This window comes from Carcharodon carcharias, chromosome 12 (assembly GCF_017639515.1).
Source record: "Carcharodon carcharias isolate sCarCar2 chromosome 12, sCarCar2.pri, whole genome shotgun sequence".
Taxonomy (NCBI): domain Eukaryota; kingdom Metazoa; phylum Chordata; class Chondrichthyes; order Lamniformes; family Lamnidae; genus Carcharodon; species Carcharodon carcharias.
In genome coordinates, this window is record NC_054478.1 from 122585896 (window position 1) to 122600326 (window position 14431).

The 14431-nt window shown below is 45.6% G+C and overlaps 1 protein-coding gene across 1 annotated transcript in view; it reads left to right on the forward strand.

Moving 5' to 3' along the window:
- senp2 (SUMO specific peptidase 2) overlaps positions 1-14431 on the forward strand; it is a 76709-nt gene that overhangs the window by 26325 nt on the left and 35953 nt on the right. Inside the window, exons 8-9 of the mRNA XM_041201086.1 lie at positions 920-1023; positions 5365-5425. Of these exons, the coding sequence (XP_041057020.1) occupies positions 920-1023; positions 5365-5425 (165 nt within the window). The remainder of the gene's footprint in view (positions 1-919; positions 1024-5364; positions 5426-14431) is intronic.

Consider the following 14431-nt stretch of genomic DNA (forward strand, 5'->3'; position numbering starts at 1 on the left):
TGCAAAAGTATGGAAGTTATGGTGGACTTTTATAAATCACTACGAAGACCTCAGCAAGAGTATTGGGTTCAGTTCTTTAGGAAGAATTTCATAGCCTCGGAGAGGACGCAGAGAACCCCAGGAATGTGGGAATTCATTGATGTGAAGAGAGTAGAGAAGCTGGGGTTTGTTCCCCTTAGAGAAAAGAAGGTTAAGAGGAGATTTAATAGAGTTGTATAAAATTATGAGGGCCTTTGATGTAGTAGATAGGGAGAAACTGTTTCCACTGGCAGAAAGATTGTTAACCAGAGGACAGAAGCATAAGCTAATTGGCAAAAGAGCCAGGGTGGAAGATGAGAAGATTTTTTTTACTCATTGAGTTAAGCTCTAGGATGCATCGCTGAAATGATGATGGAAACAGATTCAATTGTAACTTTCAAAAGGGAATTGAATAAATACTTGAAAATCAAAAATATGCAGTGCTGTAGGGAAAGAGCAGGGGAGCAGAACTAATTGGGGTCGCTCTTGAAAAGAGCCCACATGGGTCAAATGGCCCCCTTCAGTTCTGTATTTTTCTATGATACAGCACGTTTCACAACCTCAGTGTGTCTGCTTCACAGACAATGACATACTTTTCAAGTGTAGTCACTGTTTAATTAAATTGCACACAGCTGTTTTGTGGTGTTTCATTCAGTAGCTTTCTTTCTCTTCCACTTTTAATGAAAGGTCAATAACTGAGCTAATTTCAGAAACTGTGGGACCTGCTGTGTATTTAGAACATTTTCTTGCTTTTTAAAACCTGATTAGTTGTTTGCCATGATACAAAAGGAAAACTTGGGAAGTAGGAATTGATTAGAAAAGTTTTCCTAAAATTCCTCTATTATTACTATTTTTGTGCAAAACTGCAATGTTCCTCAAAGATTTCATACTGTCTTTGCAGTAGCTCTGCCAGTCCCAGCCAGTGTCGTTATATAAAGGCTGAATTCAAGGACAGACACAGTGATTATGAAAACAATCCAATAGCACTGCCAACACTAAAACTGGGTAAGCACAGCTATTTGGTAAGCACCAATTTTCACTGAGAGAAATTTATGTTTGATCATTTGGGAAAATGTTAGAAGTTGTTTAATGCTTGTTAATGTGGAAATAATTTGTGCAATTGTTCATGTATAAGACAAGAAATGTAGACCATTTTTATGGGAGTTTAAATACAAGTGATTATCCTCATTCTGAAACATTGCATGACTCTGCTGTTCCTTGCACTCAGTTCTGCACTCCAGATTTTGTACTTACGCTTACAATTTGCATTTATATAGAAGCTACAATGTAACATAAAAAGCCCATGGTATAATCCAGCCCTGAGTTTTATCTGGAAAGAGGATTTTGAGTCATACAATACCAGGGAGAAGTAATGATGGGTAGGAAGTAGAAGAACCACAATATTAAATGGTATTGGCTAAGTGTGATTTTTGTATCTATATGATTTAATAATGTAAAATAGGTTTAGTAATAACAGTATAGCTAATGTCATGGCACAGGAAAGTAAAGTAAGACTTATAAATATACAGTAAACTACTATTTAAAAATATTTTATTTCCATCTTGTTGAGACATTTGTTATCAAAAGAATAATTATTGACCAAAAGGTAAGATGGAATCTCTCCGAACAAAACTCCAACTGTTATTCAGCACATAACAGAATTTCACAAATTCTGAAGAATTTGCTTTATCTTTAGCTGCAAAGGCCTCTAAAACGACACTGACAAGTGTCAACCAAGTTCAGAGAGGATTTGAGCCCATAGCTCAAATGAATTCCTGATTCAACATAAAATGGCACAAAACTAGCCTTAGAATAACTGGAGTGGGAAATGGAAGTGTCAGATCGGTACACTTTGCATCTAACCATGTTGAACTTAACTTGGAGTACTTGGATTCAGATGAAAAGAGCAATTGCTTGTCAGATAGATTATTAAAATGCACATAAAAATGAAAAATGGCAGGAAAAGACCAGCTAGTCATTCTAACATGTGCTATCACAGCTTGATCTAACATATATCATTACCCCATTCCTTCCTACACGGTCACACCTGGGAGAGACCAAAAACCTTAACTAACTTAGAAAAAAAAGCTCTTGAGAAATGCATACTGCAGAAGTTCACAGTGACGAGAGACACTAGCCCCCAGCGACCAACTTACCTTCTATAAATTCAGATCAACCAGCTTCCTTTGCCTGTTTGCAATGAATCCACACTCACTGCACAACCTGACAACTTATTCCAGAGGTCAACAACACTCTGAAAAAATTCTAACATTTCTTCCTAACATTTAAATTAATCCTAGGCTTTTGTAATTTATATTAGTATACTTAATCCTTTCTAATCGATTTGAAGTGATCTACTCTGATCTACATGAAGCGTTGATAAAGGGACCTGGGTGTCATCATTCATGAATCACTGAAAGCTAACATGCAGGTGCAGCAAGCAATTAAGTAGGCAAATGGTATGTTGGCCTTTATTGTAAAAGTATTTGAGTGCAGGAGTAAAGAACTCTTGCTGCAATTGTATAGCGCCTTGGTGAGGTTGCACCTCGAGTAATGTGTGCAGTTTTGGTCCCCTTACCTAAGGAAAGGTATACTTGCCATAAGAGTGAGTGCAGGGAAGGTTCACCAAACTGATTCCTGGGATGCTGGGATTGTCTTATGAGGAGAGGTTGAGGAGACTGGGCCTGTATGCTGTACAGTTTAGAAGAATGAGAGGTGGAAGGCTAAGAGGCAAGCTGAGGAGAAATATTTTCACCCAGACGGCGGTGGGAGTCTGGAACTCACTGCCTGAAAGGGTGGTTGAGTCAGAAATCCTTGTAACATTTAAAAAGTATTTAGATATTCACTTGGCGTTGCCATAGCTTCCAGGGCTATGGGTCAAGCACTGGAAAATGGGATTAGTGTAGTCAGATCTTTGTTTGCCAGTGCAGACACGATGGGCCAAATGCCCTCTTTCTGTGCTGTAAACATCTATGAGTCAAACATACAAAATTTTTATAGGGCTTGACTGAGTAGATGCATGAAGGATTTTTCCACTGACTGGCGGGGGGGGGTCTAGAACCAGGGGACACAGTCTCAGAATAAGGGGTAGGCCATTTAGGATTGAGACGAGTAGGAATTTCTCTAGTCAGAGGGTGGTGATTCTCTACCCCAGAGAGCTGTAGGGGCAGTCATTGACAATGTTCAAGACAGAGATTGGTAGTTTTTCAGATAGAAAAGGCATCAAGAGATATGGGGTAGTGCAGGAAAATGGCATTGAGGTTGAAGATCAGTAATGATCTAGTTGAATGGATAAGCAGGCTCAAGGAGCCAAATGACCTCCCCCTACTCCTATTTTCTCTGTTTCTTTGTTCCTACTTAGCTTATCCATGAGGAATGTGTTTAATCTTTTCATTATTTTAAAATAGTCAATCATTTTTCCTGTGAAGGCTGCACATTTCCACAGTAAAAACCTCCAAGTCCCTCAGCCTTCCCTGATAACTAAAGGCTTTTTAAACTGGGCATCAATCTACAGACCCTTCTCTGAACCTTTTCCAGGGATATTGATCAATAACACAGTTGAGGGTATATAAGATTCCTTTAAATATATAATGCTAAATATCCAGTATACATAGTTAAATTAAAACCTTCTGTGCATTTTCTCTCTTCTAAGCTTGAGCCTACGTCACCTGGTTCTACAGTCTGTGGCAATTTCAAACTTTTTATTGGGTTTAATTTATCTATTCCATGAAAAGGCATGAACTAACCAGGTTTACTTCAACCCCCACAATCTTTTAACAATAAGAATGAGTAACAGTATCACAGCACCTCTAAGTTCCCTTCTAAGACAAACACCATCCAAGTTTGCACAGATATCTCCTTTCCATTTCATTTGTTACTCATTGACTCATAGACAAAAATCACAATATAGAAATAGGCTATTCCACCCAACCAGTCTGTATTAGCATTTGCCTTCCACACACAAACGGTTCTCAGCACGTTTATCCTTTTTGTTCCCCTACCCTTTCTTTCCCTTTATCTTTAATCTAATCTAATCTTGGGTTGGATAGATATTATGTATCAGAACAATGAGTATGGAATTGACCTCTCCTTCAAATAGACTACTCACAGATGGCATTGTTATTAACTCTCAAGTTACTCCGTTTCCTGATGGGAATGAGTAGCTTCAGGGAAGCCTCAGAAAGGGAAGAGTTTGAGATTATCTTCCTGCAACCAATGATAATACAGGGAAATCCTAAGGATGTCTATCAGATGGCGCAGTAGGCTTACCCAGCCAGTAGTTGAGACACACTGACCAGGTAAATCCCAGGTTCTGCCGGTGCTGAGCTTACTGATTCCAACTGGGGTTGCATTGGACACATTATAATTGGCTTTGACTCTTCTGGGATAGGGATGGAAAATAGTAACCAGGGTTCCTACTCCTACTCCTCTCTATCCAGTAACCCCTGGGTTATAGAGGATGGATATCAGCCAAGTCTCCTGATTCCTACCCAATTGCCCCTGGGTTAGAGAGAGTACTGATGTTGCCCATTGTTTTCTTTTCATTAGAACATAAGAATGGCAGCAGGAGAAGGCTGCACAACCCCAAGAACCCACACTGCCATTCAGTAAGATCATGGCTGACCTTTAACTTCACCTCCGCTTTCCTGTCCTACCCTGCTCGTTAATTCCCTCTTAGAGTTCAAAAATCTAATGATCTCAGCCTTTAATATACTCAACAGCTAAGCCTGCGCAGCCCTCTTAGGTAGAGAATTCCAAAGATTTATAAACCTCTGAGTGAAGAAATTTCTCATCTCAGTCCTTAATGTTTGACCCCTTATCCTGAAACTGTGCCCCCTAGTTCGAGACTGTGCAGCCAGGGGAAACAGCCTTTCAACTTCCAATAGAATTTACTGCACAGAGATGGGCCATTTGGCCAATCTGCTTTATGCTAGTGTTTGTACTCCATGTATGCTTCCCTCAATAGCTCTTCAACCAATCTTATCAGCACACCCTTCATTTCCTCTCCAATGTATTTATCTAATTTCCCCTTAAATGTATCTGCTATTTACCTCAGCTACTCCTTGTGGTGGTGAGTTCCACGCCCTTAGCAGTCTCTGGTAAAGAACTTACTCCTGAATTTTTTTGAAATTCTTTTTCATGTGTACTTGCCCATATTTAATTTTGTTTGTGATTGTTGCAGATATTTATATATTTTGTCCTTCCTGAGCTATCTTCTGAGCATCAACTTTTTCTTCCAGTTCAGTATCTGAAAATTTGACTAGTTTACATAGGGTTTTTGAATGAAAAATGATGATCTGAATTAGAAGTAGAAGTATTCGTTAATCAGCATTACTGTTACTTCAGGTTCATCCTTCCGAAAGAACCCTAGTATTGTCAAATCATCATCAGTGAATGCCACTATAAGGTAAGAAGATAAATTCAACTTCTGTAAGAACAAGTAAAATAGTTGGATGTTGCAATCAACGGAGTATGTGTCTTACTTATGTGATAAGTTTATTTTCAAGCATTAACGAGGTTGACAAATAGCAAAGCCAATGGGGTTGAATATAGTTTTTCACTTTGGGTAACAGTTGAAATCCAACCAGAGAGGGGAGCTTTGATTTTCACAGGAACTAAAATGAAATGCATTGGAATAGTTTCAGACCTTTTTCTAATCAATGATAAAAGCTGCCCATAAGCTTAAGGTAATTTGGGCATCATCAGAAGAAAGTATTTATATAGTACCTTTCAGAGAGTTGGGATGTCCAAATAAGATTTACAGCCAATGAAGAACTTATGAAGTTTAAACACTTGCAAAGTAGGAAATGCAGCAACCAATTTGTACACTAGGTCCAACAAAGCAATGTGATAACCAGATAATCTGCTTTTATAATGTTGGTTGAGAGGTAACTGTTGGCACTGGACATCAGTAAGAACTCTCCTGTTCAGTTTGACTTGGTCTGACTGGTCATGTTTTAAACTGTGGCAAGGATTAGATCTATGCCCAGACTGATCATGCTGAAATTGTTGCAGGAATTGGATTTGTTGTACAGTCTTATTTGAGAAATCTTTTGAAGCTTTGCAAGTGCGGCTGCAGTTTGATTGTGTGCAGCTGGTCTTTGCTGTGGCTGCACTTGTATCTGTGTCACCAGCTGATGAGCCAGCAGTCTAGGTTTCCAAATTGAATCTTTCAATTTGGTTTGTCCAATGTCATCAGACCTTAAAAGTTTTTTTCTTCCAAATTACCAATCACAGGTAAATTTGTTCCTTTTGTGGCCCAATATCAATGAAATGTTTTTGTTAACAGTTCTCAACCACCGAACCCGTAGAGTGTTCGGCCTTGGCATTTCAGGGCATAGACCACATCCATGGCGGTAACAGTCTTGCGTTTAGCGTGTTCCGTGTAGGTGACCGAGTCTCGGATTATATTTTCCAAGAAAACCTTGAGAACCCCGTGAGTTTCCTCATAAATGAGGCCGGAGATGCGCTTAACGCCCCCGCGACGAGCGAGGCGGCGAATAGCAGGTTTAGTGATTCCTTGGATATTATCTCGGAGGACTTTCCGGTGCCGTTTCGCACCCCCTTTACCGAGACCTTTCCCGCCTTTGCCTCTACCAGATATCACACCCGGAGACAAAACTTTGCAATCAATATCAATGAAGCTGAACCAAGGAAGAGTCACTACATATTGATCAGGAGTGAAAACACTTATTAATTTGATTTTCCCCCTCTCCTCATTTGTAACACTCCTACTGCAGCCTGGCTTACAACACAGAAAGGAGTTTTCTCCTTTGTGTGGCTCAGAATGGCTCAGTTACTCACTGTCTTCATCAACAGGACCATAGTGAGGTGCTGAAAAGAATTATGACGGAAGCATCATCTGTGCTAAGTAAATGTAACTTTATTGGAGTTGCAAATTTTCCAGCAGGACGCAATGAACTGTGAATTGACATGGACACTGAATTCATATAAGATACATCTTCTTTCTCCATTTTGATCCTGACCTCAGCAATGTAACTGTGTGGAGGTGGTGAACAGGGCGGGTGAAGGAAGTGGAGCCAACTTTTTTTTTGTAGGCTGCTCTTGCATATGTCCAGTAGTGGTCTTTGAGGCACCACTGGTGGAAGCCTGGACCTAGATCTCTTACCTGTAGTTTCAGTTTGACAAGCTGCATAGGCAAATAGGCAAAAAAAGAGAGGAAGGGTAGAAAAATGCCTTAAAATCTTAACCCTGTGGCTCTCTTATTGAGTGGCTGAACCACACAAAACAGCAAGGGTCTGTGCTGAGTTTGCTCATCTCAACTGGAAAAGAAATTGGAGTGCTACAACTGCTTTCTTGGTTAGTAAAGAGAAAATTGCCCGGTTTCTTCTCTTGATCACAATTCATGCGTCCTATTGGAAAATATTGTTTTGACTGTTGAGTGATAGCAGAATTGGACTTGGCGATGCTGTCAGCCAAATAGCTTGCCAATGCTCACTGCCTAGGCTTCAGACATGTAGAGCCATTTAGATCAAGATTCAAGATGGCCAGCATAATTCTGCACCTACAGAACAAAAAGAGAAAGAACTGGAGAGAAAATGAGCGCTTCAGTAGTTTGGTCTCTTTCTATATTCCACAGCTTGAGGCAATCCTCATGAATACACTAACCAATCCAAAGCCGCTCAAAAGAGATCCTCACATAATAAATATCAAGTTTCTGCAGACATGCTGATGAATTTCCATTTTATCATTCCTAGGAAGTGCTTTTGATTGTCAACAATTAAGTGGGAAGCAGCACTGAAGTGCCTACGACTGTAATTGTCTCTAACTCAAGCTTTCAACCATGAAAATCTGTTGCTGGATTTTCTATGTTTTTTAATTGCAGCCTATATCATTGTACAAAATAAAATCTGGAAATCTGAAACAAGAAAATGAAATGTTGAAAGACACAGCAGATTAATCATTACTTGTGGTGAGGAGGAATAAGTTAATGCCTCATGCCAACAGCTTTTAATTAGAATTGGAAGAATGAAAGATAAAGGATTTTAACAGGACCTTAAGAGCAGTAGGGAAGGGAGGATGTGGGAAAAAACAAGAGAAAGTATCTACAGAATTACCTGCTGAAGAGAAAAATAGGAGAGCTAATCATGACTTCAGACAACAGAAGAATACTTAAAAGAAATTAAAGACATTAGAAAAGAATCAAAGAATGGTGCAATGCAGAAGGAGGCCATTCAGCCATCTGTGCCTGTGCTGACTCTTCAAAAGAACTATTCAATTAGTCACACTCAACAGCTTTATTCCCATAGTCCCGCAAAATTTTGTCCTCCTACCATATATTCAGTTGCCTTTTGAAACCTAATATTGAATCTGCTTTCATCACCCTTTCAAGCATTGCACTCCATATCATCAAAACTCACTAAATTTAACAGAAAAATTCTTCTAAACTCTCTTGTATTTCTTCTGTAAATTATCTTCAAGCCAAGGAGATGGGAAATGTTCAAACTAGACTAGGTCTGAAATTAAAATAGGAGAAGGTGGCAAAATAAGGTGGAGCCCAGAACCCAGATAAGGGGGGATAAAAAAGTCAACACTGGAAATGGAGACTCACTTGTGGCACAGATCAACGCTGGCAGCACAGACTCATATCTAGCGCAGATCAACACTGACAACGCAGACTAACTTCTAACACAGATCAACGCTGGCAACACAGACTCATTGCTGGCACAGGTTAGCATTGGCAGCACAGATTCGCTTCTGCCACAGATCAACACTGGCAGCGCAGACGTGCCCCTGGCACAGATCAACGCCGGGTGGTGAGAATCTCTGCCAAGTCAATAATGGCAGAGCAGATTCACTGCTGGCCCAAGTCAACACGCAAGCGCAAACTGGCTTCTGGCACATGTGAACACTGCCAGCACTGACTCTCTGCTGACACAGATCAACACTGGCAGCACAGACTCACTGCTGACACAGGTCAACACTGGGAGCACAGACTCGCTTCTGGCACATATCAGTCCTGGCCACACAGACTTACTGCTGACACAGGCCAGTGCTAGCAACATAGATTCACTGCTGACACAGGTCAACGCTGGGAGTGCAGACTTGCTTCTGGTTAGGTCAACCTTGGCAGCTCAGGCTTTCTTCTGGTTAGATCAACCCTGGCAGAGTAGATGTCCTTCTGGTTAGATCAACACTGGCAGCGCAGACTTGTTTCTGGCACAGATCAATGCAGGCAGCGCGGACAGGTTTCTGGCGTTGATGAATGCCAGCAGCGCAGACTCACTGCTGACACAGATCTGTGCTGGCTATGGACGCACGCTTCTGGCACAAATCAGCACTGGATGTGCAGACTCGCTTCTGGCACAGATCAAAGTTGGCAGCGCAGACTCACTGCTGACACAGATCAGCACAGGCAACATGGACTAGCTTCTGGCATCGATGATCGCTGGTAGTGCAGAATCACTACTGACACATCACTGCTGGCCATGCACACACTTCTGGCACAGATCAACACGGCACCTTAGACACATTGCTGACAGAGATCCACACGGGCAGAGCAGACCCGTGCCCGGCAGAGATCAGTGCTGGCAGCTCATACTCGCTCCTGGCTCAGATTGGCACTGGCAACACAGACTCGCTTCCGGTACAGATGAACGCTGGCAGCGCAAACTCATTTCTGGCACAGATCAATGTGGGCAACGGAGGCTCACTGCTGACATTGACCAATTCTGGCAGCGCAGACTCGCTACTGGCATAGATCAACATGGGCAACGGAGGCTCGCTGCTGATATTGACCAATTCTGGCAGCGCAGACTCGCATCTGGCACAGATGAACACTGGCAGCACAGACTCACTTCTGGCACAGATGAACACTGGCAGCGCAGACTCACTTCTTGCACAGATCAGCACTGGACGTGCAGTCTTGCTTCTGGCACAGATCAATGCTCACAGCACAGCCTCACAGCAGACACATCATTGCTGGCAATGCAGACTGGTTTCTGGCATGAGATCAACACAGGCAGCGTGGACAGGTTTTTGGTGTCGATGAATGCCGGCAGCGCAGACTCACTGTTGACACAGATCAGTGCTGGCCATGGACGCACGCTTCTGGCACAAATCAGCACTGGATGTGCAGACTCGCTTCTGGCACAGATCAACGTTGGCAGTGCAGACTCGCTTCTGGCACAGATCAACACTGGCAATGCAGACCTGCTTCTGCCACAGATCAACACTGGCAATGCAGACTCGCTTCTGCCGCAGATCAATGCTGGCAACGCAGACTCACTTCTGCCACAGATCAAAGTTGGCAGCGCAGACTCTGCTGACACAGATCAGCGCAGGCAACGTGGACCAGCTTCTGGCATCGATGATTGCTAGTAGTGCAGAATCATTGCTGACACATCAATGCTGGCCATGAACACACACTTCTGGCACAGATCAATGCTGGCAACACTGATTCACTGTTAACACTGATCAACACTGGCAGAGCAGACCCGCGCCCAGCAGAGATCAATGCTGGCAGCTCATACTTGTTCCTGGCCCAGATTGGTGCTGACAGCACAGACTCGCTTCTGGCACAGATGAATGCTGGCAGCGCAGACTCGCTTCTGGCACAAATCAATGTGGGCAACAGAGGCTCATTGCTTTCACTGACCAATGCTGGCAGCGCAGACTCGCTTCTGACACAGATGAATACTGGCAGTGCAGACTCACTTCTGGCACAGATGAACACTGGCAGCGCAGACTCACTTCTTGCACAGATCAGCACTGGATGTGCAGTCTTGCTTCTGGCACAGATCAATGCTCACAGCACAGCCTCACAGCAGACACATCATTGCTGGCAATGCAGACTGGTTTCTGGCATGAGATCAACGCAGGCAGCGTTCACAGGTTTTTGGTGTCGATGAATGCCGGCAGCACAGACTCACTGCTGACACAGATCAATGCTGGCCATGGATGCACACTTATGGCACAAATCAGCACTGGATGTGCAGGCTCGCTTCTGGCACAGATCAACATTGGCAATGCAGACACGCTTCTGGCACAGATCGACACTGGAAATGCAGACTTGCTTCTGGCACAGATCAATGCTGGCGACGCAGACTCGCTTCTGGCACAGATCAACGCGGGCAAGGGAGGCTCACTGCTGACACAGATCAGCGCAGGCAGCGTGGACTAGCTTCTGGCATCGATGATTGCTGGTAATGCAGAATCACTGCTGACACATCAATGCTGGCCATGAACACACACTTCTGGCACATATCAATGCTGGCAACACTGATTCACTGTTAACACTGATCAACACTGGCAGAGCAGACCCCTGCCCGGCAGGGATCAATGCTGGCAGCTCATACTCGCTCCTGGCCCAGATTGGCGCTGGCAACACAGACCGCTTCCGGCACAGATCAACGCTGGCGGTACCTACTTGCTTCTGGCACAGATCAACACTGGCAGCGCAGACTCGCTTCTGGCACAGATCAATGCTGGTGGTGCCTACTTGCTTCTGGCACAGATCAACACTGGCAGCGCAGACTCGCTTCTGGCACAGATCAACACTGGCAGCGCAGACTCGCTTCTGGCACAGATGAACACTGGCAGCGCAGACTCACTTCTTGCACAGATCAGTGCTGGACGTGCAGTCTCGCTTCTGGTGCAGATCAATGCTCACAGCACAGCCTCACCGCAGACACATCAACGCTGGCAGCGCAGACTCGCTTCTGGCACAGATGAACACTGGCAGTGCAGACTCACTGCTGACACAGATCAACGCTGGCAGTGCAGACTCACTGCTGACTCAGTTTAATGCTGGCAGCACAGACTCACTGCTGACTTAGTTCAACGCTGGCAGCGCAGACTCACTGCTGACAGAGGTCAATGCTGGCAGCGCAGTCTTGCTGCTGGCCCAGATCATTGCTGGCTGTGGACACTCGCTTCTCGCACAGATCAACGCTGGCAGTACAGACTCACTGCTGAAACAGATCAACGCTGGCAGTGCAGACTCACTGCTGACACAGATCAACACTGGCAGTGCAGACTCACTGCTGACACAGATCAACGCTGGCAGTGCAGACTCACTGCTGACACAGATCAACGCTGGCAGTGCAGACTCACTGCTGACACAGATCAACGCTGGCAGTGCAGACTCACTGCTGACACAGATCAACGCTGGCAGTGCAGACTCACTGCTGACACAGATCAACGCTGGCAGTGCAGACTCACTGCTGACACAGATCAACGCTGGCAGTGCAGACTCACTTCTGGCACAGATGAACACTGGCAGCACAGACTCACTTCTTGCACAGATCAGCACTGGACGTGCAGTCTTGCTTCTGGCACAGATCAATGCTCACAGCACAGCCTCACAGCAGACACATCATTGCTGGCAATGCAGACTGGTTTCTGGCATGAGATCAACACAGGCAGCGTGGACAGGTTTCTGGTGTCGATGAATGCCGGCAGCGCAGACTCACTGCTGACACAGATCAGTGCTGGCCATGGACGCACGCTTCTGGCACAAATCAGCACTGGACGTGAAGACTTGCTTCTGGCACAGATCAACATTGGCAATGCAGACTCGCTTCTGGCACAGATCAACATTGGCAATGCAGACTCGCTTCTGCCACGGATCAATGCTGGCAACGCAGACTCGCTTCTGCCACAGATCAAAGTTGGCAGCGCAGTCTCTGCTGACACAGATCAGCGCAGGCAACGTGGACTAGCTTCTGGCATCGATGAATGCTGGTAGTGCAGAATCACTGCTGACACATCAATGCTGGCCATGAACACACACTTCTGGCACATATCAATGCTGGCAACACTGATTCACTGTTAACACTGATCAACACTGGCAGAGCAGACCCCTGCCCGGCAGGGATCAATGCTGGCAGCTCATACTCGCTCCTGGCCCAGATTGGCGCTGGCAACACAGACCGCTTCCGGCACAGATCAACGCTGGCGGTACCTACTTGCTTCTGGCACAGATCAACACTGGCAGCGCAGACTCGCTTCTGGCACAGATCAATGCTGGTGGTGCCTACTTGCTTCTGGCACAGATCAACATTGGCAGCGCAGACTCGCTTCTGGCACAGATCAACACTGGCAGCGCAGACTCACTTCTGGCACAGATGAACACTGGCAGCGCAGACTCACTTCTTGCACAGATCAGTGCTGGACGTGCAGTCTCGCTTCTGGTGCAGATCAATGCTCACAGCACAGCCTCACCGCAGACACATCAACGCTGGCAGCGCAGACTCGCTTCTGGCACAGATGAACACTGGCAGTGCAGACTCACTGCTGACACAGATCAACGCTGGCAGTGCAGACTCACTGCTGACTCAGTTTAATGCTGGCAGCACAGACTCACTGCTGACTTAGTTCAACGCTGGCAGCGCAGACTCACTGCTGACATAGGTCAACGCTGGCAGCGCAGTCTTGCTGCTGACCCAGATCATTGCTGGCTGTGGACACTCGCTTCTCGCACAGATCAACGCTGGCAGTGCAGACTCACTGCTGACACAGATCAACTCTGGCAGTGCAGACTCACTGCTGACACAGCTCAACGCTGGCAGTGCAGACTCACTTCTGGCACAGATCAGCGCTGGCAGCGCAGGCTCGCTTCTTGCCCAGATCAGCGCTGGCAGCACAGGCTCGCTTCTGGTCCAGATCAACGCTGACAGCACAGGCTCGCTTCCGGCATAGATCAACGTGGTCTAGCTACTTTCACCGATGAATGCTGGCAGCATAGACTCACTGCTGACTTAGTTCAATGCTGGCAGCGCAGACTCACTGCTGACTCAGTTCAGGGCTGGCAGCACAGACTCACTGCTGACTTAGTTCAACGCTGGCAGCGCAGACTCACTGCTGACTTAGTTCAACGCTGGCAGCGCAGACTCACTGCTGACATAGGTCAACGCTGGCAGTGCAGTCTCGCTGCTGGCCCAGATCAGTGCTGGCTGCGGATACTCGCTTCTGGCACAAATCAGTGCAGGTAGTGCAGACTCGCTTCTGGCACAAATCAGCCCTGGCAGCACATACTCATTTCTGACACAGATCAGCACTGGCAGCGCAATCTCACTTCCGACACTGATTTACGTGGGCAGTGCGGTCAAGCTTCTGACATAGGTTAACGCTGACAGCGCAGGTTCGCCTCTGGCACAGATCAACGCTGGCAGAGCAGACTCCCTGATGACACAGATTAATGCTTGGCCATGCAGACTGGCTTCTGGCATAGATCAACACTGGCTGCGCAGACTCACTGCTGACACAGATCAGTGCTGGCCATGCCGTTTCATTGCTCACGCAGATCAACACTGGCCGTGCAGAATCTCTTCAGGCACAGATCAATGCTGGAAGCGCAGACTTGATGCTGGCCCAGGTCAGTACAACAGTGCAGACGCGCTCCCGGCACAAGTCAGTGCTGGCAGCGAAGATTCAGTTCCTGCACAGATCA